This window comes from Mustela erminea, chromosome 10, assembly GCF_009829155.1.
Source record: "Mustela erminea isolate mMusErm1 chromosome 10, mMusErm1.Pri, whole genome shotgun sequence".
Taxonomy (NCBI): domain Eukaryota; kingdom Metazoa; phylum Chordata; class Mammalia; order Carnivora; family Mustelidae; genus Mustela; species Mustela erminea.
In genome coordinates this window covers 90,020,612-90,046,448 of record NC_045623.1, presented here as the reverse complement: position 1 = coordinate 90,046,448, position 25,837 = coordinate 90,020,612, and the positions used below count along the sequence as shown (strand labels likewise).

The window sequence follows — 25,837 nt, the reverse complement described above, 5'->3', positions numbered from 1 at the left end:
GTTTGTAAGTTGAAGGGAATGATCCAGAAGAAATTTGTGATGCAGGAAATTTTAAATTAAAAAAAAAAGGGGGGGGATAGTAACAAGACTAAGATGATTAAATTCACTGCAAACATGGAGGGGTTGGCCTTAGATAGCTGGGACATGTCCCCCACATTAATAAAGGTGAAGGTCATATACAGCAACCATTACATAATTTGCAGAGCCCAGTGCAAAACGTGTTGTCTCTTGTTCAAAAATTAAGATTTTCAGCACTGCATCAGAAGAACATTAAAACCAAGCACGGAGCGCTTTCAAGACCGAGGCCCGCGCGACTCTACAGTTTGTAATTCCAAGAAGCTGATCCTGGCGATGATGACAGAGGTAGGCTATCCTTCAGACTTCAGCCTTCTTTCTGGGCCTCCATTGCCTCATGGAAACATTGGAGGAGATAACTAAAGACATTTTCAGTTCCACCGTTCAATAAAATGGTAAATTACTCTAGAGGCAGAAGCGCCGTTTGTCCTTTTTTTCAACTCCACCAGAACGTAGCTCAGGATTTTCTGGAAAGCTCCAATCATCTGGTGACCATAGCAACTCACGCCAAACTCCGGGACCCTGGGCTCCGCCCACCGCCTCCCTGGACGCGCTCGTCGATTGGCTCAGCGAGTCGACCAATGGTGGGTGAAGCGGGCTGTTTGCCGCGCAGTCACTGGTCGCGGGCCGGGAGGGAGGCGGGAAGAGAGGGGGAGAAGGCGGGCCTGGGCGGTGCGGCGCGTGCGTGTTTCCGGCTCCGCTGCGGAAGGCGGACGACTGGAGCGGTTGGGCCGGACACGACACGAAGGAACCGGGAGAGCGCGGGACGCGAGTGAGGTGCTAGGATCTCGGAGCGTGGCTAGTGGCAGGCGCGATGGGCGGAGAGCAGGAGGAGGAGCGGTTCGACGGCATGTTGCTGGCCATGGCGCAGCAGCACGAGGGCGGCGTGCAGGAGGTAACCGCCCGCGCGGCGTCGGCCTTGCCTGGTGTCGCCGCGCTCGCCCACCCGCGCGGCCCTAGACACCCTCACTCCACTTCCCTGCCTTCGGGGGCCGAGATCCACCCTAGGGCTTCGCGGGTTCTTGTGATCCTCCTCCATTCCCACTATGTCCCAGCTTCCGGTCTGGCCTCCCCACCGCACTTCTGTCCCGGGCCTCCGGCGCCGCACTGGAGTCTTAGCAACTGACTAAGACTCGGCTAAGGAGTCTTAGCAACTCCTGCGTCTCCGAACGCGGCCCTGGAAATCCCGCAGCGCTCCCCGTAGCTGGTCCCCCAGTTTTACACATGCTTCCGGCCTCATTTCCTCTCTGATGGCCGCCCCCGAAGAGCATTTCTTAGGATGAACCATCCTAGACTTCGGGATTTGCATCTATCAAGACTGAGACCGAGCCGACGAATGTGCGTGTGGGGGGTGGGGTGGAGGTGGGGGGGGTGATGTTAGCACGTGGTCCTTTCAGGCCTTGAATGGGGAATAGGAAGCCTGGGTTCACACTTTGTTTCCACCACCTACCCACAAGGGACCGTTGCACATCTGCAAGGCTCAGTTCCTTTGTCTTTGAGACAGAGCTATGAATCTCCTATTTTCTGAGTAGTGAGGAGAGTAGTGTCTTGAAGTGAAGGACAGTAATGAGTTGTCAGTAATGTTCCAGACACTCCCCGGACTGGGTCCTAGGTATATAGATGCGAGCAGAAGTCTGTCCTTGCCCTGATGGAGCTTGAAAAGAGCTTTTCAAAAGCATAATCGTGCATACTGACCACACAGTAACACATAGACCAACTGGTATAGATTCTATGGAGTTGGTGTTTTGGACCAAAAACATGGAAAGTTAGAAGTAGGAAAGCCTGTCAAGAACTCTCATTCTGAAAAGAAACCAAAGGAACTTGCTCAAAATCACCCACCGTGTTCCTGACTTAGGACCACATTCCTTAGGCCCACTTGCTTTCCACAGTTTATTGCTGATTCTTTATCTCACTGGGAACATGTTTTCTTTGAGCTTTCCATTCCCATTCTTTTACCCAGGTCTGGGTGGAAACCGAGGACTCCCAAACCCTTTGAATTGGGCAGAGTTACTAATCTGCATGTGTGTAAAGATTCCCTCCCCCATCCTCCTAAATTGTTGACCCTAAATTGGATTTGGGAGTGCGTTTTTGAGTGAATCAAAAAAGTATCTAAAAGTAGAAATTCAACCATGAAGATTAAGTTCTAGCATCAGCCTTAGAACCACTCGTTTGAGTAAATAAAAGGGCTTGTATATGCTAACTCTAGGTCACCACTAGATCTTTTCATTCAGCAGAAGTTTTAGTGAGCATATGCACCGAGCCAGATCTGGTGCCAAGCTTTGGGGATGAAGAAGCCACAGTTCATCATACCTAGGTGTGAGGAGTACATTCTGGCAGGAGGTCTCTTGTTCTGGGTGGGACACTGCTCAAGGCCCTCACCTCCAGTGTCTCACTGGATCCTCACTAGGTTCCTAGAAATGGGTCCTGCTGCTATTTCTGTTCTAGAGTTAAGAAACTTCCCCAGGATGACAGCTAATATGTATCGGTCTGATACTCAAACCCATGTGCCTACCCACTTGAATACTCTGGTTAACTGGCCAGAGTTCGTTGGTTTTACCCTTTGAAGTGGCTTCATTTGCTCCCCTCTTTGGCTCTGCCCTAGTAACTCAGGCAGTGCCAGTCTGGATGGACTTTTTAGTACCTGGAAGGAAAGCCGGGCCTAGGTGTTTCAAGCCCTGGATGCAGAGGAGTATTCTATATCCTTAGGCTATTTCTAGCACCTCAAAGAATGTGAAATGCATGTACACATACGCAGGAGAAATGAAAAATCTGTCTCTTGGGCGATCTGAATAAGGTTGGGCTTCCTAGTGGAAGTCACTAAGGTCGGGCCTGTTGGGGAGGCTGTCTCCTCAGATGAGAGGCTCAGGGTGAAACAGTCCAGTCCCGAGCTCCCTCCTGGACTAGAATCTGGTTTCTGTGCACTTGAGGGGTTCCTGATAATGGCATCTCCACAGCTTCGGTTTCCTTCTGTCTTTCAGCTTGTCAACACTTTCTTCAGCTTCCTTCGACGCAAAACAGACTTTTTTGTTGGAGGAGAAGAAGGAATGGCAGAGAAGGTGAGTGTTGGAGCCTGTGGTCCCTTTGGAACCTCTGTTTCTTCAGAAGAAAAGCTCACCTGATCTTACCTTGGCATGGTAATAACCTTCAGTGGAGTAAAATGCCAAGGGTGAAGAGTTGGAGAAGGGAAGCAAACTGTCATGTACTGAAGCCCTTCTCCTTGCCAGGCGCTTTACCTATGATCCTTCGGTGGCTTCAGTAGGGCAGGTGTTACTATTCCCATTTTGCAAATGAAGAAATTGGCTCAAAGTGTTTGGCACTTTGTCCAAAGTCTGTCTGTCTGTTTTGTTTGTTTGTTTGTTTTTTTAAAGGTTTGTTTATTTATTTGAGAGCAAGAGTAAGTGTGCACATATGCACATGTATGAGCTGGGGGGAGGGGCCAAGGGTGAGGGAGAGTCTTAAGCAGACTGGCTGGCTGAGCTCAGAACCCGCCTCTAGGCTCGATCTCACAGCCCTAAGATCACGACTTGAGCCGAAACCAAGAGTGGATGCTTTACCAACTGCGCCACCCAGGCTGTGGGACTTTGTCCAAAATCCTGAGCTAAGCTGTAGAAGAGCCAGGGTTGGAACCAGACTCTGTTGTAAAACTGCCTTCTGCCCTTGACACCACACTTCTTGGTTCCTTTTGCATCAAGGAGGTTTTATCTGATTAGCTGAGATGAGAGTGGGCATGTTAGAAATTGAGCTTAGAAAATAAATGCAGGGGGTGTCTGGGTGGCTCAGTGGGTTAAAGACTCTGCCTTCAGCTCAGGTCGTGATCCCAGGGTCCTGGGATCTAGCCCCACATCGGGCTCCCTGCTCAGCGGGGAGCCTGCTTCCCACTCTCTCTCTGCCTGCCTCTCTGCCTACTCGTGATCTCTGTCAAATGAATTAAAAAAAAAAAAAAAAAGAGGGAAAAAAAAAGAAAATAAATGCAGGAAAACTTAAAGCCATCCAGTTCCAATCTTCCCAGGCACTGTGACCCGAAGTTCATGGATTTGGGTATTGTGCTTTGTGCTACAGGCTTTGAGACCTTGAACTTCCTTTTGATTCCTTAGGTTATAGCTATATTTTTGAAGATTGGTAAGTCATGAAGATGTTACCTCACTGAAGGACTTTTAGGACCTTGTTACTTGTTTTCACTCACAGAGACATGGTGACAAGGAAGAGACACTTTGAAAACTGCTTTCTGTGGCTTCAGGGATCTGACAAGCTGGAATGTTCTATACTGTCTTGATGATCTGAGGCCACTCTGTTATGGACACAGTAGCCTGGGAGTGGAGAGTCCTGGGATCTTGGCCCAGCTATGTGGGTTGGTTGATTTCCCATTGGTACTGTGGTTCTTTCAGTCTCTATGTCTGCAAAATGGAAGAAGGACCTACCTGTAGGCTCCTTCTGGCTCCAATGTTCTTTCTGTGTTAGCTCAGCCCCTCCTGTTTTTCAGTGGCCAAGACTGCCTTCTAATAGTCATTCATTCAATGAATATTTATCAGACACTTAATGCTTTGTTTGTGGTAGGTATTATACCAGCTCCTTTGGGATTACAGAGGTGAATACAGATGTGGTTTTTGTTTTCATGGATCTCACGGTGCAGCACCTTGCCCCTGCCCCCAAAACATGGAAGTCATGGGAGTTAGGGAAAAGCCCTGGGAGCGTTAAGTGCGGACTAACCTAGGATGGGGGTTCAAGGGAGACTTTCTGAGGCAGTGGTGCTTGAAGTTTGAAGGATGAGTAAGAGGTAGCTGCATGAAGGGAGAGAGGTGAGTGATACAAAGAAGAGGTATTGGGGCGCCTGAGTGGCTCCTTTGGTTAAGTGTCCACGACTCTTGGATTTGGCTTGGATCGTGATCTCGGGGTCATGAGATGGAGCCCACATTGAGCTCTGTGCTTAGCTAGGAGTCTGCTCGACAGACTCTCTCTCCCTATCCTTCTGCCCCCCTGCAAATAAATGAAATCTTTTTAAAAAGTGGCATCTTGGGGTGCCTCGGTGGCACAGTGGGTTAGGCCTCTGCCTTTGGCTTGGGTCATGACCTCAGGGTTCTGGGATCGGGCCCCACATCGGGCTCTCTGCTCGGTGGGGAGCCTGCTTCCCCCTCTCTCTCTGCCTGCCTCTTGCTGCCTTGTGATCTCTGTCTCTCTGTCAAATAAATAAAGAAAATCTTTAAAAAAAAGTCTGGGGATGATGGTAGCTGCCGTACATTGGATGTGTGCTGGATGTGAGCATTAAGTGGGGACTAACCTAGGATGGGGGCTCCTTGGTTCTTTGTTCCTTAGAACCAAAGCTGTTCCCCAGAAAATTGGTCCGACTCAGGGGCAGGCAAAAACCTGTCCAGCCTTCCCACCTGGTCTCCATTTGTAACACAATAACTTTTAAATTGCGTGCTTACTGTGTGCAGGCCACCAGCTACATCATTTTCAAGTGCAGTGGTTAGGAGCATGGGCTCTGGAGTCAGCCAGATGTGAGTTAGAATCCCAGTCCCTGGTCCATCACCCACCTCCCCGCCCAGCAACTTTGTGACACTGGTGAATCATATTTTCTTATCTGTAAAGTGGTCTTTTTTTTTTTTTTTAATATATTTATTTATTTGACAGACTGAGATCACAGAGAGGCAGGCAGAGAGAGAGAGAGAGGAGGAAGCAGGCCCCCCGCTGAGCAGAGAGCCCGACACGGGGCTCTATCCCAGAACCCCGGGATCATGACCTGAGCCGAAAGCAGAGCCCTCAACCCACTGAGCCACCCAGGCGCCCCTGTAAAGTGGTCTTAATCCTTATCTCATAGGGCTGTTGTGAGGGTAAAAAGAGGTCATGTGGATAAAGTGGCTGGTGTTTGAGTATACAAGTTTATGGTGTGTTTGGTGGTTTTTTTTTTGAAAGATTTTATTTATTTATTTGACAGAGAGAGTGAGCACAGGCAGATAGAGTGGCAGGCAGAGGCAGAGGGAGAAGCAGGCTCCCTGCTGAGCAAGGAACCCGATTTGGGACTTGATCCCAGGAGGATGGGATCATGACCGAGCCGAAGGCAGCTGCCCAACGAACTGAGCCACCCAGGCGTCCCCATGGTGTGTTTTTTTAAGATTTATTTATTTGAGAGAAAGAGAGTGCACGAAGGAAGGGACAGAGGGCGGAGAGGAAGAGGTAGAGAAGCAGACTCCCTACTCAGTGGGGAACCTGATGCGGGGCTTGATCTTGTGACCCCAAGACCATGACCTGAGCTGTAATCAAGAGTTCGACTCCCAACCAGCTGAGCTGCCCAGGCGCACCAAGTTCATGGTCTTTTTTTTTTTTTTTTTTTTTTTTTTTCCAAAGATTGTATTTATTTGACAGCGAGAGGGAAAGAGAGAGCACAAGGGGGGGGCAGTGGCAGGGAGAGGGAGAAAGCAGGCTCCCTGTTCCCCAGTGTGAAGCTCAATCCTGGGATCATGACCTGAGCCGAAGAGAGATGCTTAACTGACTGAGCCACCCAGGCACCCCCGTGCTCCTTTTTTTGAACCTCTTGGGGCCAGATGTATTTTGGGATTTGGAATTCTTTGGATTTTAGGAAGTGATACAAGACTTATACTATACACAGAGTAATTTGTTACAGTGCAGTAATGTATGTAGCATATGCTACGTGAGTTAGAGGCATCCTGTAATGAAGCATTAGTATTTCTGTAGAGAAATATGTATCAATATTCATACCAAGTGGGAGATAGGAGGACTATAAATACCTTCAGGCCACAGACTGGTAAGTCCAAAAACACTTTTCATGGTTTTTATAGCTTTGGGGGCTGGGAATTCAGGATAAGGGATTGTGGATTTGAGGAAAGCCGTAATGATGAAATCAGTATGTTATTGACATAGGAAGAGAAAAGTGGGACAGTGAATTAGAGTAGAGAACCTAGAAAAAGTCTAGCATATGAGAATTCAGTACACGTCTGATGTAGTAATTCAGTTCTGTAGGCAAAGAATGATTGAATATGTCGTTGCTGCTACAACTGGCTATTTATCTGTAAAGAACTACAAGTATACCATCTGTTTTACTCATATGTAAAAATAAATTGCAGACCAAGAAGAGTCCGGTAAGGAAAGTTAGGAAACCATATGATCTTGTGTGGGAGAGGCCTTGCAAAATTAGAAACCTGGAAGCTATAAAAGAAAAGGTAGCTTGTTGCCTCTTCAAACGTTGAAAACTGTGTGTGTCTGGCAAAAGAGACATATAAAGTTAATTGGAAAACAGTAGATTTAGAAAAAATGTTCACTACAGAGGACAGAAAATTTAATGACTAATTTAATATGCAGGAGCTTATAAATTGACAAGAAAAGGATAAGCAGAAAGTTAGGCAATTCCAAGAGGAGAAGACCCAAAGAGCATATTTCCTAGTAATCTAGGAAATCTAGAAGAAATAGTGAGATTCCTTTTTTTCCTGCCAAGCTGATGAAAGCATAAAAAGACCCACAAAAAGCATTGCTTACAGGGATGTGGAAAATAGGGTAATCTTCAGATATTTCTGGTAAAAGTGAATTATTATGGCTCTTTAAAATTTTTTTATTTTTATTTTTATTTTGGATTTTATTTATGAGATCATAAATAGACAGAGATCACAAGTAGGCAGAGAGGCAGGTTAGGGGGAGGGCAGGGAAGCAGGCTTCCTGCTGAGCAAGGAGCCTGATGCAGGACTCGATCCCAGGACCCTGAGATCATAAGCTGAGCTGAAGGCAAAGGCTTAATCCACTGAGTTACCCAGGTGCTCCCCAATTTTTTATTATAAAAGATGCTCAACATCACTAATCAGGGAAATAACAAATCAGCCATGCTGAAATATCACTTCACACCCATTAGGATGGCTTCTATTAAAAAAAAAACAACAAGCAGAAAAATCCCACGTATTGGCAAGGGTGCAGAGAAATTGGCACATTTGTGCATTATTGATGGGAATACAAAATGGTACAACTGCTATGGGAAACAGCATGGTGCTTCCTCAAAAATTAAAAATAAAACTACTGTATGGTCCAGTGATCCGGCTTCTAGGTACATACCCAAAAGAACTGAGAGCAGGTTCTTGAGAGATTTGTACACCCGTGTTCACAGCAGCACTGTGCACAAGAGCTGAGAGGTGGAAGCAGTTCAAGCTTCTGCTGATGGATGAGTAAAGAGTGTCATGTATATGTGTAATTGATCTAGTGGAATATTGGTCAGCCTATTAAAGGAAGACACACACTTAAGAGTACTTATTGAATGAGGTCATTCATATGAAGTTCTAGAACAGGAGTGTGTTGTCTCTCGTGTGTGTTATACACACACACACACACACACACACACACACACACACCCTGCCCCCGCCCCCCCCCCCCTTGCCATGTTCAGGTTTAATATCTCCCTGTCTCTCCTGGCCAGGCTGGGGGGAACCACTCTTTACTCCCCGATCACCTAGCCTAGGTCAGGGAAAGCCTGTGTTTGGGTATGGGGCCTGTCTTCTAGAACTAGTACAACTGTCCTCATCCCTTCCCCACTCTGCTGGGCTGTGGTTCCCGAAGATGTGTCCAGTGACCGATGCTTGGCTCTGCGACAGCCTGCCAGTTGGCATCGCAGAGTAGGCTGCATGCCCTCAGGGGTCTCTGCCTGGGCCTGGGCCTGGGTAAAGCTGGTAGGAGGAGATTGGGAGGAGGGGTCAGAGTCTGCTGTGATTGGCCTTGACTGTGCCTGGTGGTTCAGCTCTGCCCTCACCTAACCTCCAGGAGTTAGGAAGGAACAGGACAAATGGGATGTAACATGATTCACTGGATCTGGGAGAGGGGAGGGCCCTGCGCCCGCCTCCCTGTGACCACTGGTTGGCAAATGGCTTGAGTTCAAGGTCTTCCCGATTAGGGATTTGGGACCAAGGCCCTGTGGTGGAACAGCCTCCGCTGGCGTAATTGTCTCATGACTGATTCTATTGACAGCAGAATGGCCTTCGGGTGACTCATTTCTGTTTCACATGTGCTCCATTTTGTCAACCCATTTGATTTAGGGGATGCTTTTGGTGCCCGTTAGCCTTGCAGAGGATGGAACTACCCCAGTATGGCATGAAGTTGGGAGTTCCGAGGTAACAAGAGGAATTGGCACCAAATGAATGAGAAGCCATGGGACATTTGCCAGAACCTAGGTCTAGGAGCCCATGGGTGACTTTGGTGACCCTGAGCCCCATGCAGGCCTCTCAGCTCTTGGAGACCCTTCCCTCCCTCCCACTCTGGCTCAGAGATGTTTGGAAGATGGTAAATTGACCACTGATCCTGTGGTGAGTGCCCTGCAAGGCCTGTTCCAGGTGTGTGGGTAGACATGGTTGGGTCTCCTGAGTTGGGTGTGTCCTGGGCCTGCTGAAGGTAAGGAGGTGCGGCTCTGGAGACACTGGAGCTGGTCCTAGAGGGTGAGCAGGAGATGGCCGGATGACCTGGGAGTAGGGACAAGGACGTTCTAGGCAAAGAACAGCTTATGCAAGATTGCTTTTTGAAAATAATGAAATAGAAGCACAGAGTGATGACCTTAGGGTCACAGAGGTCGGAGTGGTCTGGGACCTGCTGTCTAGGTATGACTCTTCTGGTCTGCTTGAGACGTGGGCAGGAGGGCTTGTTAAAAATACAGACTGTCAGGGTGCCTGGGTGGCTCTCAGTTAAGTGGCCCGGCCAACGCTTGATTTCTGCTCAGGTCTGGAACTCTGGCTCCTGGGATGGGAACTCTGGCTCCTCCGTCAATTTCCGTGCTCAGTGGGGAGTCTGCTTCAGGATTCTCTCTCCCTCTGCCTATCTCCCCCCGGCCTCCTACCTATGCTCGCGTGCTTGTGTGCACGCTCTCGCTCAAATAAATAAATCTTCAAACAAACAAACAAAATAGGATGCTGAGCCCTACCCCAGATTCAGTAGGTCTGGAGTGGAACCACATTTGGAGACCGGTCGGTATTAACAGGTGAGCCATCTCTCCCATTGTTTTTTTATAGCATGGAATGTACCTGTTCCACCCCTAACCCGCTGACACTGGGTTAGCCTGAGTCAGGCAAGGGATGTTGGGAAGCTAACACTTTGAATGTGGCTGTGATTTGGCCGGGACCGGGCCAGCCTCTGTAAGCGTCTGTCGTGTTCGATCCTCATGACAGGTGAGAAGATCGGGCTTAAAAGCTGTCCGAGTCCTTCGCTGGTCCAAGGCTGCACAGCCAGATAGTGACAGTGGCAGCTGGATGTGAGTTGGAAGCGTTCTGGGGAGGCACAGTGGAAGAGGAGGGATTCGATACTGATAGCTTGCAGGCTGAGGGCAGGTTCTAGCCTCTTGGCTCAAGAAAGCTCTCCCTGGGGGCACCTGGGTGGCTCAGTGGGTTAAAACCTCTGCCTTCAGCTCAGGTCATGATCCCAGGGTCCTGGGATCGAGCCCTACATCGGGCTCTCTGCTCGGCAGGGGGCCTGCTTCCTCCTCTCTCTTTGCCTGCCTCTCTGCCTACTTGTGATCTCTCTGTCAAATAAATAAATAAAATATTTTAAAAAAAAGAAGAAAAGAAAAGAAAGCTCTCCCTGGCTCCCTGCTGATATGGCAGGTCAGGGCGGTGCTGGGTCTGCTGTCCTGGAGATGGTGTGCGGGGAAGAGAGCAGTGAGCGGGGCTGCGCGGGGCTGCGCGGGGCTGCGCGGGGCTGCGCGGGGCTGCGCGGGGCTGCGCGGGGCTGCGCGGGGCTGCGAGCTCAGGAGTTCAGCTTCTAACAGCCCAGCTCTGTCAGGAGGGACTCCAAGCAGATGAGAAGTCTGAAGCGCTTCCAGGCTGGGTCCTTTGCCAAAAATACAGTAGCCTGGTTGAGAACGCAGCCTGTCCGCCTTCCCTGTCTGTGTTTTTAGTCACTAGACTGATTTTCTTGTTGTGGTTTTTTTTTTTTTTTTTTTTTAATTAATTAATTAATTAATTTTAAAAGATTATTTATTTAACAGAAAGAGAGGTCACAAGTAGGCAGAGAGGCGGGGTGGGGGGAGCAGGCTCCCCACTGAGCAGAGAGCCCAGTGTGGGGCTGGATCCCAGGACCCTGAGATCATGACCTGAGCTGAAGGCAGAGGCCTAACCCACTGAGCCACTCAGGCGCCCCTGTTTTGTTTTTTTAAAGATTTTATTTATTTGACAGAGAGAGAGTGTGAGTGCACAAGCAGGGAGAGCGGCAGGCACAAGGAGAGGGAGAAGGAGGCTTCCTGCTGAGCTCATCCCAGGACCCCCAGGATCATGACCTAAGCCGAAGGCAGACACTTAGCCAACTGAGCCATCCAGGCACCCCTAGACTGTTTTTTTAAATAGCCACTATTTATCCCGCCAGGGACTTGCAGGTATTCTCATAACAGCTCTGAGACCGGTGTGTACAGTGTGATCCCCATTTTATAAATGAGGAACCGAGGTCGAGTACAGTGCCGTGCCCAGGCATCCAGTGCATAGAGGTGGGACTGAATTCCAGGCGTTGGGCCACCAGCCAGAGCTCCAGTGCCTCATCGCCTTCTCTCCCTTCCCCAGCTCATCACACAGACCTTCAACCACCATAATCAGCTGGCACAGAAGGCCCGGCGGGAGAAGAGAGCTCGGCAAGAGACTGACCGGCGGGAGAAGGCCGAGCGGGCAGCCAGGCTGGCCAAGGAGGCCAAGTCCGAGAGCTCTGGGCCCCAGATCAAGGAGCTGACTGATGAGGAGGCAGAGAGGCTGCAGCTGGAGATTGACCAGGTATGCGCGGGCCTCCCCATCCCTGACGCCCTCCCCGTGGGCACTGGCAGCAAGGATTCTCTTGCCAACTGCTGTGCCTTTCGCCACAGAAAAAGGATGCAGAGAATCACGAGGCCCAACTCAAGAACGGCAGTCTCGGCTCCCCGGGGAAGCAGGTGAGAGGCATAGGGGGTGCCTGAGGCTTGTCAGCTTGGGAACTTCCTGGCACTTTCTGGCCTTTCTCTGTCTCTGGAATGCCTGCCTCCCCCTATACCCTCTCCCTTAGCTTTGGGGGTCCTCCCCAAAGTTTCAGATCCCGCTCATAGACATTGGACCACAGGACCAGGTTTAAAAGAAACAATCCGCTGGCCTTAAAGCCTTGGTAGGAAAGCCCAAGAGCCAGAGGGCAGTGCCTGGACAGGTATCATTTGGGTTGGGCTGGGGTCTGTGTGCCCAGCCTGGCCCTGTTGTGGGGGGACTACTCTGATACATCTGGGGGATATACCCCTCAGGGCTCCTCCCTCTGACACAAGTCCAGCTTCCTAAACAATCCTTGGGACATTGATTTGGCTCTCCAGAGTTTCTGGTCTGACACTTAGTGTCTCAGCCCTACAGACAGAAGAGAATTAATCGTCGGGCAGCCTGGTTTTGTTTTAGAACCGCCATGCTCATGGCTACCCTGTGACCTTCTGTTCTGGGCTGGGCTTTCTTTCCAAGTCCCTTGGCTTGAATCTCGAGCTAGGTTCTATGGGTCCATCTCTGACTGTCCCTGTTCCCCAGCTGTGTCCTTTGTCACATGGCCTGCTGCTCCTCTCAGGCAGCGATCAGAACCATTTTGTAACCAGTGGCTCTCAGTGGGCCATGGAGTGGGCAGGGACTGGGTCTGTTTTATCTTGCGGCTGTATGCCTAGTGCCAGCCCTGGGCCTGGCTCAGTGGGGTGCAGTCTGTGTCAGGTAAGTAACTGAGCACCCCAACTGTGAGCAGGAGGCTGAGGAGGACGAGGAGGAGGAGGACGAGAAAGACAAAGGGAAACTGAAGCCTAACCTTGGCAACGGGGCCGACTTGCCCAATTACCGCTGGACGCAGACCTTGTCCGAGCTGGACGTGAGTGACTGGGGTGAGGGTTGGGAGGTTAGGGAGCCAGCCTGGGGCTCCTTCTGACTTCTCCTGCCTCGTGCAGCTGGCCTTGCCCTTCCGTGTGAACTTCCGGCTGAAGGGAAAGGATGTGGTAGTGGACATCCATCGGCGGCACCTGCGGGTGGGCCTCAAGGGACAGCCAGCAGTCATTGACGGGGAGCTGTACAACGAGGTGAAGGTGGAGGAGAGCTCGTGGCTCATCGAGGACGGCAAGGTGGTGACAGTGCATCTGGAGAAGGTGCGAACGGCCTGGTCTCCTCTGCGTCTTGATGGAAAAAGGAGGGCGGGTGTCTGCTCATTTCACCTGGGGACCATATGGGGGAGTCTGGCGGACATGTTTAGTCTGCCCAAGATTTTTAATATAGGTCTGTCCCATTTTAGAGTCAGGAAAAGGGCAGCTCAAGAGATCTGCCAGCCCCCTCTCTCTAGGTAGGGGTGGAATCAAGATGGAAATTCTTTGGGACCAAACCATCTTCCTTTGGTTTGTACATGCATTCGGTTCAGCGAATACATGAATACCTACTACATGCCAGAGTGTTCTAAATGCTGGGGAGAGAGCAGGGGACAAAATGTAGCGAGTTGTCCTCGGAAGGCCTCCGGTCATGGTCATTCCCCTCAGAGATGGGGCAGTACACGTAATGTAAATAAATGTCTCTCTAAAGTGTCATGGGTCCCAGGAAGGCTTCCCTAAGGCCTGGCCTAGCCTACCTGCCTCTCTGTCACCTCTCTGTTCCCTTGTACTTGTTTATCCTCCCAGCTGGAATCCCTGCCCTGCTTTTTCATTAGGTGTACTGTGTGTCCCTCTGGCCCAGCCCAGGTGCCGCTCTAACTTCTCGCTCTCTGCCCTGGATGAGTAGCTCCCCGTGCTTGATTTTTGCCCCAGTGACGCTGATCTGTGACCGTCTCGTCCATTTCCCCCAGCCACTGGGGAAGGGAGAGGCCTTGCCCATCTGCATCCTAGGTCCCTACACAGGTCTTTGTGGGTCCCTGGTGCAGGATGTGGATGGGAGCGAGTTGGGTCCTTGAAAGGTTGAGGGGTGGATCCTAGGGCACAGAGGGAGCGACCTCCAGTCCCCCGGTGGTTCCCCTCCTCACAGATCAACAAGATGGAGTGGTGGAGCCGCTTAGTGTCCAGTGACCCTGAGATCAATACCAAGAAGATCAACCCTGAGAACTCCAAGGTGAGCTCTGGCTGGTTGTGGGGGGCGGGAGGGCATAGGTGGTCCCAGAGCTTCACCTGTCCCTGTTTCTGCCTGTCTTTAGTTGTCAGACTTGGACAGTGAGACCCGCAGCATGGTGGAAAAGATGATGTACGACCAGAGGCAGAAGTCCATGGGGCTGCCCACCTCGGATGAGCAGAAAAAGCAGGAGATTCTGAAGAAGTGAGCAAGGCAGAGATGGGGGTGGGCTTGGGAGAGGTCGGTGTTGGGCCTGGACCTGGGTGACAGTCAGTGGGTTGTTGAGTAGGAGACAGGAGTTGCCTTTTCCCTTCTGGGTTAAGCCAGCCAAGTATATGGATTTATAGCCGCAGCTTGCCTACCCTAATCACTTTCTGAGGTCATCTCGAGGGCAAAGGTACCTCTGGGTGGGAAGGGGTAACACAGTCATTGCCACCTACAGAAGATCCTGAGGCCCTACCACTGTCGGGCCTGGCTCCAAGTTGCTCAGGGTTCTAAAGAAATTAGACCTGATGTTGAGGGGCTGGGAGAAAGGGGCTAACTTCACAGGACTGGATGGCCTGTTTTACCTTCTTCCTCCTTTCCCTTCCCAGGTTCATGGATCAGCATCCGGAGATGGATTTTTCCAAGGCCAAATTCAACTAGGCCCTGTGTTTGCCTCCCTGAACTCTTGGGGCTGAGCCCCCAGCCATCTATCCTCTTTTCCTACCCTCCCCTGGGACTTGGGGGCCTCGGGGTTGGGGCAGGCATGGGACTGGCTCAGGCACACTGGTCCTAGGGCATCATGGGAGAAGGGCTGGGGCCTTGTTGGGGGGTGTCTTATCTTCCCCGGTTGGCCTGCTGTTACACATTAAAACTATTTACTCCACCTGTGTCTCTTCTTCCCTCTGGCCTTTCCCCAGGGAACAGGCCTCTCTTCTTGCTGCTGTTGGGGGCTTGGCTTCTAGCCCAGATTCTGCCATGTGACCTAGAGCAAGGCCTTAGACCTCTCTGGGGCTGTTTTTCATTACTTAAAGGGAGAATTAAAACAAGGCTTTTTAGTCTGTGTGTGACAGAGCAAAAGTGAGTTTTTCTGGTTACACGGACCAGAATATATTGTCATATTCTTAAAGGGGCGCATCACTCAGCAAAATTTAAGACCAACTGGACTTGATTCCATTTTCATCTCTAAGACCATTTCTCACTGTGGACATTCTGAGTCTTGGAGAGGCCTTGACATGCATGATAGAGCTGAAAGCAAAGGGCCAGTTTTGTCACTAGCACTGGGGCCTTGTTACAGACCCCAAGGGGACCGTCCTGTGTGTCTGATAGGGAGCTGGATAAGTAGTTTGTCTAATTGTCACTTCCCAAAAGGGCCTGTGGGGACAATAAAAAGGTAAGGTATGGGAGCTATAGGTGAGTAGGTAGGGATCGTGGGCACCTAATTCGTTCAGCCAAGAATGGGCTTGTGGGCCTGCTCTGTCCTCACTGCTGAGGACAGACACTCGTGCATGTGAGGAGTAGCTAAGTAGGATTTTTCTGAACCCAGTTGGGCTTGTGTCCAAACGGGGACCTCCTTCTGCCTCAAGCAGGTCAGCTTGCCAGCTTTGGGGCAGAACTGCTAAGAGGCCAGCTTTCAGGTCCAGGGCCAGTTACTAGCTGTGTGACAAGTTCCTTGACCCCTCTGAGCCCCAGCCTCCTAGTCCTGACCCCACTCCAGGGTTACTGGGAAGGTCAAGAAGGTCCCAGTAGACTGCAGTGCTCTATCAGAACCAGGGAGAGGTGGAAGCAGCCTCATTTGAGGCTGGGAGGGGGCTGACCCATCCTCAAGGATTTGGGGCAACTGCAGGGATGGCGAGAAGCAGGCCAGGCTGTAGGCAGTGAACTGGGTGAACTGAGGGGTCCGGGTAGGCCTACCTAGAAGAACCTCTGAACAATGACAGAAACCACTTGTCAGACCTTTCTCAGGTACGTAAACTATAGAAACTGGCTCACTGGAATTCAGTGAACCTGAGAGGTGGACATTCTTGTTCTCATTTTAGTCTTCTGACTTTGACCCCACAACACTAAGGCAGGCTGGGCGCTCTATCCTGTCTCTTGCTCTGTGTATCGGTCAAGCAGATTGGACAGAAAGAGCATTATCACAGCCGAGATGTCCAGGCAGTCATCTACTATCTTTGTACTTGAAACTACTGTCATGTTAGCATATAGAACATAAGCCAAGAACGAATAGAACATAATGTGGAGTGGGCACTGCCCACAGAATTTGAGACAAGAGGCCCTGCCTGCCCCCCAACCCAATCCATTTAAGATAAGCTGCTTTGAACTGTCACCCTCTCACGTGCTACCCTCATCCTGGGGAGAGGGGAGTTTGCTTGACTGGTTACAGTAGAGCTGGGATTCAGTCCCAGATGGTAACTCCTCTAAGTCTTTGCCTTCCATGATCCAGGCTGCCTGAAGACCGTGGGCAGGAAGGAACAGGCCCAGGCAGGGGTCAGGCCAGCGAGGGATCCAGGGTGATGTGGGCACCCGTCGCTCAGTGAAATGCACATGGTCCAGGAACCAGTCAGCTGAAGTGGGAGGGGCCAGGGGACCCAGCCTCCTCCAAAGGGGGGCTTGCTTCCCCTCTTCTGGCTGTGGGCTCTACTTCTCCCAGAAGGGTTAGCAGTACACCTGGAGCAGCGGTGCTCCTGACGAGTCTGTGTCTGTGCCCTGGAAGGATGAATCGTGGCTGGCTGGGTATCCTGAGGGGAAGGGAAGAGGAAACAGAGGCTTAGAGGGAAGGAGCTCATCCAGGTCCCACGGACAGGGAGAAGCCTGTCAAGGAGCGGAGTAGGACTCAAGCGTGGGTCAGTCTGATCTCAGTCCGATCCTGACTGGATCCCACTCAGGTTCTTGACCTCTCTGAGCCCCAGCCTTGCTGTCTGTCAAAGGGGAATGACCCCACTCCTGGGGTCTCTGAAAACCACGGCGGCAGCAGTAGATGGCACACAGGGTGCCTTTTCAGCTCCAGTGCATGGCCTCTGCCCTACACTGTCCTCCCCAGTGACTGGCGGGGGGGCTCAGATGCAACCTCTGGGCACCTGCCCCCTGAATATCTCCCAGGTGAACCCTTGAAGCCAGCTTGTAGGATCAGGATGGGGTCTAGGCTGCTCAGGCTTCTGGTTCCTTTCTGATCCCATCCCCACGCATCCCCAGAGGAAGCTGGGAGAGGGCCATGGCAGGGGTGGGGGGGGGCGTGGAGGGGAGGCCCGAGGGCAGTTTCCTCTCTGTACTCATCAGGTCAGGACCAAACCTGGGGCTCCATAAGGCCTCAGCCTCCTGGCGATGACATCTGCAGTGGTCTCCTGGGAGATCTGCACTGTGAGTTCTAGGGAGGGAACAGGAGGGGGCAGTGGTCATTATCACATCCTTTCAACCCTAACCCCAACTTCAGCTCCCAGCCTGATGAGGGAGGGATCATCTACACCTGGGCCGGGCTTGAGAAACAATATTTAAAACAAAGACACAACTAGCATATGCGTATGCGTGTGCATGTGCGTGTGCGTGTGCGTGTGCGTAGTGGTGTCTGGGTGGGGGATTTGGTTAGGCCAGGGCCCAGGTCTAAATTCATATGGGATCCTGGATCTGTTAACCAGGCTAGGCCTGCAAACTCCGGCAGCTTGTACCAGGGGACAGAGGAGCCTCTTAGGGGACATGAGAGGACAAAGGAGAGCAGGGACTGGCCGAGGGTGGACCCACAGTGGCCAACCACCCAGTGTAGCCCTCCCTTGGCCAGAGTCTCCTCCACTCTGTCCCTCAGCCACAGGGAACCCCACCTACCATCCTGGCTGAGCCCTGAGCCCACCATGGTCTCGTGGCCACTGTCAGGGGCAGCAGCAGGGGCTGCACCCCGCACGGAGCGGCCCTCTGTGGTCTGCGGGCGGGCTCGGCTCTTGCGGGTACTGATGCGAATGATGCCGCGAACCAGGCGGCCCTCGGCATCCTGCTCATCCAGGTGGTAGTCCTGGGTGATGCTGCTGATAAGGTCCGAGATCTTACTGGTCTTCTCCAGGAACACAGTGTCTGATGTGCACTTGGCCAGCTCGTCAATCTGGTGTACACTGAATAACTCGGTCAGCTTCTTGAAGATGAGCACATCGATCTCTCGGCTGGACATGGAGCCGCTTCCTATCTCAGGCAGGTCCAGGTCCGACTCATGGAAGGAGTAGTACTCTTCGGAGCCACGAGGGCTGCTGGCGAGGGTGCTAGGCAGGCTGTGCCGCATGGGTGGGGGTTCAGCCAGTGGCTCCTTGCAGCAGGAGTCCGCATCAGGGGCTGGGGAGGTGGTGCTGCGGTAGGGATACACAGGGATGCCTTTGAGCTTGACGTCAGGGTAGCTGAAACTGCTACCCATGGTTGACTTGAGCCGCTGGCCGTCCCGCCGGCTGGGAGGTGCGCGATCGGGGCTGGGGGGTACTCCATTGTGTTCTTTGGCCCAGCTGGCTTCAGCAGCCCCCTCAGGGGAGTCGCCAGCAGACAAGCAGAGGCTGCAGCCCCGCATGCAGGCCCCGCATCGCTGGAGGCAACTCCGGCAGCGGCGGAAGCAGAAGGCAGCCCGGCACCAGTCCCACACCCACGGTCTCCAGGGCAGGCAGCAGGCCGGGGGCTCAGCAGCAGACTCAGGAGAGCTGGAGATGAAGGTAAGGCTCTCGGGCCCATGGTGGCCAGGGTCCTTGGGGTCTGGCCTGCGGGTGCGGCGGCTTGGTGGGGGTTGGGATGGCTCATCAAAAGTCTCCACGCATAGTTCTGTTGGCCGCTCCCAGGGTCCCAAGCGTGGGGGCCCAGATGATGGGCGGGGGTGTCCAGGGCGGGGCATGGCTCATTGCATGATTTGTTGCAGCCAGGCACCTAGGGAGGAGAGGCCAGGAAGGAGTCACATTCAAGGGTGCAGTTAGGCCCAGGAACCCTCACCTAGCGTCCCTCCCTCTCCAAAGAAGAAATTCTGTCTCTGGTCTAACCTACATTTCAAAATTTCCCGGGACAGGGCACCTGGGTGGCTCAGTCAGTTAAGCGTCTGACTCTTGATTTCTGCTCAGGTCATGATCTCAGGGTCCTGGGATCAAGCCCCATGTCGGGCTCCATGCTCAGTGCACAGTCGGCTTGGGATTCTCTCTCCCTCTCCCTCTGCCATCCTCTCAAATAAATAAATCAATCTTTTAAAAAGATGTCCTGTGTATTATATAAGACTGATGAATCACTGACCTTTACCTCTGAAATGAAAAATACATTACATGTTAATTAATTGAATTTAAATAAAAATTTTAAAAAATTTAAAAAGTGTCCTGAGATTTCACACCCAGGGATGTAGTGGGGTGGCTACCATTGAAAAAGCAGAAAATGAAAGGCACTGGAGACGTGGGGATGGAGGAGCCCTTGGAGAATGGTGTGGCTGTAGCAGACAGCACAGCAGTGCCTCCAAAAATCAGACACAGGACTGCCACATGGGCCCGCCATCCCTGCCTGCAGTCCCCCAAAAGGACAGAAAGCAGGAACCGAAACAGACATTTGCATGCCAGTGTCCACACAGCAGCATTATTTGCAATAGGCAAAAGGTAGGAACCACCCATATGTTCACTGACAGATGTATGAATAAACAAAATGCCACATATACTTACAATGGAGTATTATTCAGCCCTAAAAAGGAGTGAGACTGATATGTGCCACAACACCGATGAGCTCTGGGACATTATGCTAAAGGAAAGAAACCTGACACAAAGGACACATATTGTATGGTCCCACTTATACGAAATATCTAGAACAAATTCTTAGGACAAGAAAGTAAAACAGTGGTTGCCAGGGGCTGAAGGCAGGGGCAAATGGGAAGTTACTGTGTAATGGGTAGATTTCCACTTTAAGAAGACGAAAACGTTCTGGAGATGGATGATAGCGGTGGTCAAACAATACCCAACAATGTGAATGTGTTTAATGCCGCAGGACTGAATGGTTAACGTGGTAAAAAAACATTTTAAGTGGCAAATTTTATATAATGTACATTTTACCACATGAAAAGAAAAATCTCCAGAGATCTCCCTTTCCGGGGAATGGTCTCCCTCAGTTTATCCCCTCTGTTGGTAATCCCACCCAACAGAGTCTCTGAGGCTCTCAACACATGCTTTCCATGTGAACCTGACCATCACTACCTTCCCTTCCCCTTTGCCTTCAAATCAGTCATGGGAATGTGACAGTTCCCCTGTCAATGTTTCAGTTGGGGTGAGATTTGCTCTCCTAGCAATATTTAACACCAAGCATTCTTTTGCTTCCTTTGATTAGACAAGAAAGCCAAGCCACAAAATACACTTTCTTTTCCTTCTTGACTTGGTTGCTAGCAAGCTCAGAGTGAAGACTTCATTCATTCCATAATCACGGAGCCCGGCCCCACGTTAGGCACTGTAAAACCACGGATGATCTGCCTTTGGCTCAGGTCATGGTCCCATAGTCCTGGGGTCAAGCGCCACATCTGCTCCCTGCTTAGTGAGCCTGCTTCTCCCTCTCCCTCTGCCTGCTGCTCGCCCTGCTGTGCTCTCTCTATCTCTCTCAAATAAATAAAATCTTAAAAAAAAAAAAAAAAACCATACACAGATGAATAAACTACAGACCCTGTTCTTGTGATTCACTCATAGTTTTGTAGGAAAAACAGATGCTTAAAATCTCCTAAGATGGGACATGTAGGTTATATGAGGCATTTTGGGAATGAATAACTATGCCTAAGGGAGTCAGAGAACCTTATGTAGTCATGTACGGAAGGTTCTTGATCCCATGTAGGGATCTGCCATACAACAACTTGGATTTTTTGCAACACTGATTCTTTATCTGTTTATCCCTGATTTAATGGCACTGGGGTCCCAGAACTGGTGATGTGTGAGGAGCCTGGGAGTAGACATCAGGAGATCTGTGTTCTAGTCCCAATTGTGGCTCGAACAGACAATGTGCTTTGGACAAATAAATGTCACTTCTTTTTTTTTTTTTTTTTTATTTGACAGAGAGAGATCACAGTAGGCAGAGAGGCAGAGAGAGAGGAAGGGAAGCAGGCCCCCTGCTGAGCAGAGAGCCCGACGTGGGGCTCGATCCCAGGACCCTGAGATCATGACCTGAGCCGAAGGCAGCGGCTTAACCCACTGAGCCACCCAGGCGCCCCTAAATGTCACTTCTTTAAATCATCTCTCACCCAGGTACTATCAAGGCTCCCGTTCTGGCCACCTACATTCCCTTCTACTTGCTGCAGCCAGGGAGAACTTTAAAAATCTGGCGAAACCTGGCATATTCCACTGTAACCAAACGACGAAAGTTAACAATCCTCAGTAAAGGGATGAACTGACATCCTGTGCCTCCTGGTACTCAGCACTAAGAAGGAAACCACATCACTTAAGAAGTACTTCTACCCCAAATGCATAACCTGAACGTAATCATGAAGAGATGTCAGAAAAGTCCAACTTAAGGGAATGACAACCAAATGCAATGTGTGATCCTGGATTGGATCCTGGATCAAGAGGAGAAATTGGATACTGGATAATGTGGATAAGTGGTAAAATTTGGAAGTAGACTGTATATTACAGTAATATGCCAATGTTAAATTTCCTGAATTTGATTACTACGGTTATATAAGACAACGTTCTTAGTCTCAGGAAGTATACACTGGAGCATGATGTCAACAAGCTAATCTCAAAAGTTTCCCAAGAAAATCAGAAGATGCGTGTGTCTCAAGGAAGTAAGGGAGGGAGGAAGGAATGCTAGCCAGGGCAGCTGGTAAGAGGATACAGGAGTTCTTTATGCCTGCCATTATAGAATTCACTCCCCTGACCCCATTCTTCACTCCTTCTCCAAGACCCCTCCAGCTCCCCAAGCAGATGGGAGCCCTTCTCCCCACAGCTTTCTGCTGGGCTCTGTCAGCTGGGTTGGCCTTGAACCCACTGTTTGAAGATAAGCCTATATGACCCCAAGGGGCAGGGACTGTGACTGTGTCTGACTGCTTTCTGGCTCGGTGTTGGAACAGGGTTGGGTACAGTAAGTGCTTCAGGGGACCGACACATTCTGTGTCAACTCGGAGTAGAATCAGGACCATTGGGTAGGAAGAAAAAGGACTTAGGCTCTAGGCTGACCAGACTAGGAGTAGCAGCAGGCTCAGGGAAGAAGGATGAAATCCCCTCTCCAAAAGTGTGTACACAGAGACTCTAACAGGTGACTTGGAAGTCCCTCATGATCCAGACAGGCCAGTGGTTTAAAACCTTTGCCTTGGGGGGTGAGTATGGAATCATTCATTCACTTAATTAACAAATACTTAGTGAGGGCATACTGAATGCCAGGCATTGTTCTAGATTTGGTGGATACAGTGGTAAAAGAGACAAAATTACCTAATCTGCAGACCTAAATCTGCATTCTAGTGAATGAGTTAATTATTGATGGCTTACATTGTTCTATGTGCTGTGAATGTATTAAACCAATTCTTGGGGCACCTGGATCGCTCAGTGGGTTAAGCCTCTGCCTTTGGCGCAGGTCATGATCTCAGGGTGCTGTGATCGAGCCCCATATCAGGCTCTCTGCTCAGCAGGGAGCTTGCTTCCCTCCTCTCTCTGCCTACTTGTGATATCTCTGTCAAATAAATAAATAAAATCTTAAAAAAAAAAAAACCCCACCAATTCTCACAACCTTATTTGTAGGTATTATTGTTGTTGTTGTTGTTACTATACACCGAGAGGCCCAGATAAGTTAAATAAATTGTTCAAGCCACACAACTATTTGTACCCAAGCAGCCTGGCCCAGATTCTTACCCACTACCTCATCCCATCTATTACTTGGAAGGAAGGGGGCAAGCTGGCCAGCTGCCAGCTCCATGGACAAGTCTGAACCCATGGAGACCACAGAGGAAGCCCTGAGTCTTCTAGGCTCAGGCCTTGGATGAGGAGGTTGGGTGTCTCTACATTGTTTGAACCACACTGAGCTCTGGGGGACCTGGGGTTTCTAAAAACATCAAGGGGTTACTGATGATGGTCTGGGTCACTCCTTCTCTACCTCCAAGGCTTAAGGATTTGCTACTATTCATTAAATTCACCCACCAAATATTTATTGAACACTACCATGTGTCCAGCACTGTGCTAAATGCTGGGGAAATGGCAGGGAATGGGCCAGAAACAGGCTCCGACCCAAGAGGACTTTCACTTTACCTAACAGTCACACCTGCTCAGGAAGTAGTGTATCTCCACTTTACAGATCAGGAAGCAGAAGCTCACAAGTGACTTGCCCAGAGACACCGAGCTGGAAAGGGATGGAACAGGATTTGTGCTGTGGTCTGCCAGACTCTGGAGCCCATGTACTTTGTTTTGTGCCACATACCTGGAATGGGGTGAGACAGAGGGAAGTGGGGAGCAAGACCTAGGGTAAGGACAATAGCTCCTCTCAGTTTCCCCCTCTAGGTCCAGAAACCTCCTGAAGTCAATCTCAGCCCATTTTTTTCAGGTTCTATCTTCCCCTAACTGCTGCTGTCCCCACCTCCCAAGCCCTAGGAACACTGGTCACTTGGTTGAGTGAAGGCAGGGCCCCCGCTCCTACTGTGGCCTGGAGCAAGACTCTGGGCCTCAGTCTTCTCCTCTTTAACAAGAGAAAAGAGGAGTATCTTCCTGGGCCACTGCTGAGGTTTAAACGAGTTATTCTGTGCAGGCTGCTTGGTGTGGTGCATGGAGTGGGAGGGGCTTGGAAGCTGGGCGCCCCAAGTCGCTGCAGGGATCTTCCTCAGAGTCAAAAGGTCCTAACCCACCCTCAGCAAACTTCTCTTGATGGTCTTCCCCCTTCCCTAGTCCCTGAGAACACACACACGGGTCTGTCTCTGTACTATTCCCCTCCTCCCAAGGTCCCCAGGACAGGCCCCACCCCTGTACCTAGCCCAGTCTAGCACAGCCCACCGAGAGGGGCACCCCAGCCCTGCTCGGAGAAACAGCCTTCTGCTCTCGCACCCGGAGTCCCCGCACCCTCTATTTCCTGCCCCGAGGGCTCAGCCTGTGACTCCGGCATCCGGGGACACCTACTCGCGAGGCACGGGAGAACCAGACCCCGGCACTGCCCCTCGGATCAGCACAGCCCCTACACCAGCAGGGCCCTCGGGGCGAGCACCACCCTCTCCAGCTGCAGCGGCCCTCCGCCAGCGGGCAGACGCAGCCCCTCTCCCCACCTGACATCTTTCCTCCGGGGGTGCACGGTCTCCCGCCCCCTCCCGACCCTGCCTCCCCGGGCCAGCACGGCTCCCGCCCCCAGCCAGCGGAGCCCTGAGGGCGACCGCGGCCCTCCCACCCCACTCTGCCCGCCCAGCCCCGGCGCCCGCTCGGGCCGCTCCTAGGCCGGGCCCGCACACCCCGGAAGTGGGAGGGTGGCGCCCGAGGAACTGGTCCCGGGACCCTCCCCCGCCCAGGCGCAGCCTCAGGGGTCTCTCCACACCAGTGCCGCCGTGCTTCGCGCCCCCACGGGCCCGCGCGGGGCTTACCTGTCCCGCCAGGTGAGCCGCCTCCGGCTCGGCCCCTCCCCCCGCGCCCTTCGCCGCTCACCTGGAGCGCAGGTGAGCGTCTCGCGGGAGCGCGGCACGGGCCGCCGCTGGGGACACACTTCCTCCCTCCGCGAAGCTCTGCCGCCGCCGCCGCCGCCGCGCACCTGGGCTGAGGCCCCGCCCTGGGCGCCGAGGGTGGCGGCGGGGTAGGGGTGGGGGGCCTGAGGCCTGGCTCGCGCACTGTGTCTACGCCCTCCAAGCGGTGCTCAGCCTGGTCTGGCTAAGTGAGGCGGGCAGGGTAGACCGACGCTGGCAGGGTAGACCGACGCTGGCGGTTCAGTCTCCTCTTCCGTTGAATGGGCAGGTAGTCCGAGCAGTCTGCGAGCACCTGGGGAGCTCTTGCCAGCTCTTAAAGGCGCAGCTCCAAGGGTGTGTATCTCCTGGGATGCCTTCCCTGGCCCCTAGGCCTGTCTGGTTTCCTGTTATATAGAACAGTTCTCCCTACTTCGTTATCATAATATTCAGCACACAGTTTTCTTGTCTTGTGACTCCTCCTTTTCTGACTTTAGGACACAGTCTGGTCTTGTTCCCAATGCTCCCGCTGCCCAGTGCAGGACGGGCGCATACTAGGTGCTCAGCAGATTTTCTCGATTGAATGAACCGCTGGGCTCCCCGAGTTTTTCCTTTGCCCTGAGACAAAATAGGGGGTGTGCGTCCTCTGCTCAGCTGCGCAGTTCACCTCCGTTTGGGAAAGTCTGCAGGGAAGATCAACTATCTCTATTCTGGGGCCTAGAAGCAGGGTGGAGGAGGGGGCTGGACTGTCCAGTCCTGAAAGACATATCACAGAGCCACAGACTACCATGACTACCACATCCCATGGAGTCTCTGGAAGAGGGACCATCACTGGGTGGCAAGAAGTCAGGGCTCAGACTCTCTTGGGTTCCTGCTCTCCAAAAGAATAATAACAACAGTACCAATAAACAAATGACTTTCTTCCTTTTCTTTTTTTTGAACACGTGATGTTCAAGGAGCAGCTCCAGGACTCATGCTTGCATAGTATTATTTAATCCTCCCACGAGTCTGTGAGGTGGGTTAGGTGTTATCATTCCCATTTTACAGATGTGGAAACAGAATAAGGAAGGAAGGGGAAATTATTTGTTCAGGCAGTTGGGAAAAAAACGTGTGAGTTTGGGCAACACACTCTCCTTCTCTAAGCCTATCTGTGGAGATAATAATACCTCTCTCTGGCTGG

The 25,837-nt window shown here is 51.6% G+C and overlaps 2 protein-coding genes across 7 annotated transcripts; one reads left to right on the top strand and one right to left on the bottom strand.

The window, feature by feature from the left end:
* The first annotated feature begins 751 nt into the window (after nucleotides 1-751).
* NUDC (nuclear distribution C, dynein complex regulator) lies at nucleotides 752-14,966 on the top strand. Its single transcript, XM_032301758.1, has 9 exons — nucleotides 752-970; nucleotides 3,054-3,131; nucleotides 11,598-11,801; nucleotides 11,891-11,956; nucleotides 12,766-12,885; nucleotides 12,962-13,156; nucleotides 14,016-14,099; nucleotides 14,182-14,300; nucleotides 14,690-14,966. Exons 1-9 carry the CDS (start codon nucleotides 890-892, stop codon nucleotides 14,739-14,741), a joined length of 999 nt encoding a protein of 332 aa, XP_032157649.1. The 5' UTR covers nucleotides 752-889; the 3' UTR covers nucleotides 14,742-14,966.
* Nucleotides 14,967-15,404: 438 nt separating this feature from the next.
* On the bottom strand, nucleotides 15,405-24,946 carry KDF1 (keratinocyte differentiation factor 1). 6 transcript variants are annotated; one of them, XM_032301755.1, is made up of 5 exons: nucleotides 24,647-24,946; nucleotides 23,289-23,444; nucleotides 17,898-18,965; nucleotides 17,371-17,445; nucleotides 15,405-16,819 (listed from the first exon to the last, which is right to left on the bottom strand). In XM_032301755.1, exons 3-5 carry the CDS (start codon nucleotides 18,931-18,933, stop codon nucleotides 16,737-16,739), a joined length of 1,194 nt encoding a protein of 397 aa, XP_032157646.1. In that variant the 5' UTR covers nucleotides 18,934-18,965; nucleotides 23,289-23,444; nucleotides 24,647-24,946; the 3' UTR covers nucleotides 15,405-16,736. The 6 variants fall into 6 exon arrangements, with proteins under 6 accessions (XP_032157646.1, XP_032157644.1, XP_032157643.1 ...); XM_032301753.1 differs by having other exon boundaries at nucleotides 23,276-23,444; nucleotides 24,586-24,662; XM_032301752.1 differs by having other exon boundaries at nucleotides 24,586-24,662.
* Nucleotides 24,947-25,837: the final 891 nt, after the last annotated feature.

Coding starts and splice junctions, on each gene's coding strand:
- NUDC (XM_032301758.1), top strand. CDS start 890: ATGGGCGGAGAGCAGGAGGAGGAGCGGTTCGACGGCATGTTGCTGGCC. Junction 13,157..14,015: donor TGACAGTGCATCTGGAGAAG/GTGCGAACGGCC, acceptor CCCTCCTCACAG/ATCAACAAGATGGAGTGGTG. Junction 14,100..14,181: donor TCAACCCTGAGAACTCCAAG/GTGAGCTCTGGC, acceptor GCCTGTCTTTAG/TTGTCAGACTTGGACAGTGA.
- KDF1 (XM_032301755.1), bottom strand. CDS start 18,933: ATGCCCCGCCCTGGACACCCCCGCCCATCATCTGGGCCCCCACGCTTG. Junction 17,446..17,897: donor CTCAGGGCTCAGCCAGGATG/GTAGGTGGGGTT, acceptor TTCCCTCCCTAG/AACTCACAGTGCAGATCTCC. Junction 16,820..17,370: donor GAGGCCTTATGGAGCCCCAG/GTTTGGTCCTGA, acceptor CCTTCCCCTCAG/GATACCCAGCCAGCCACGAT.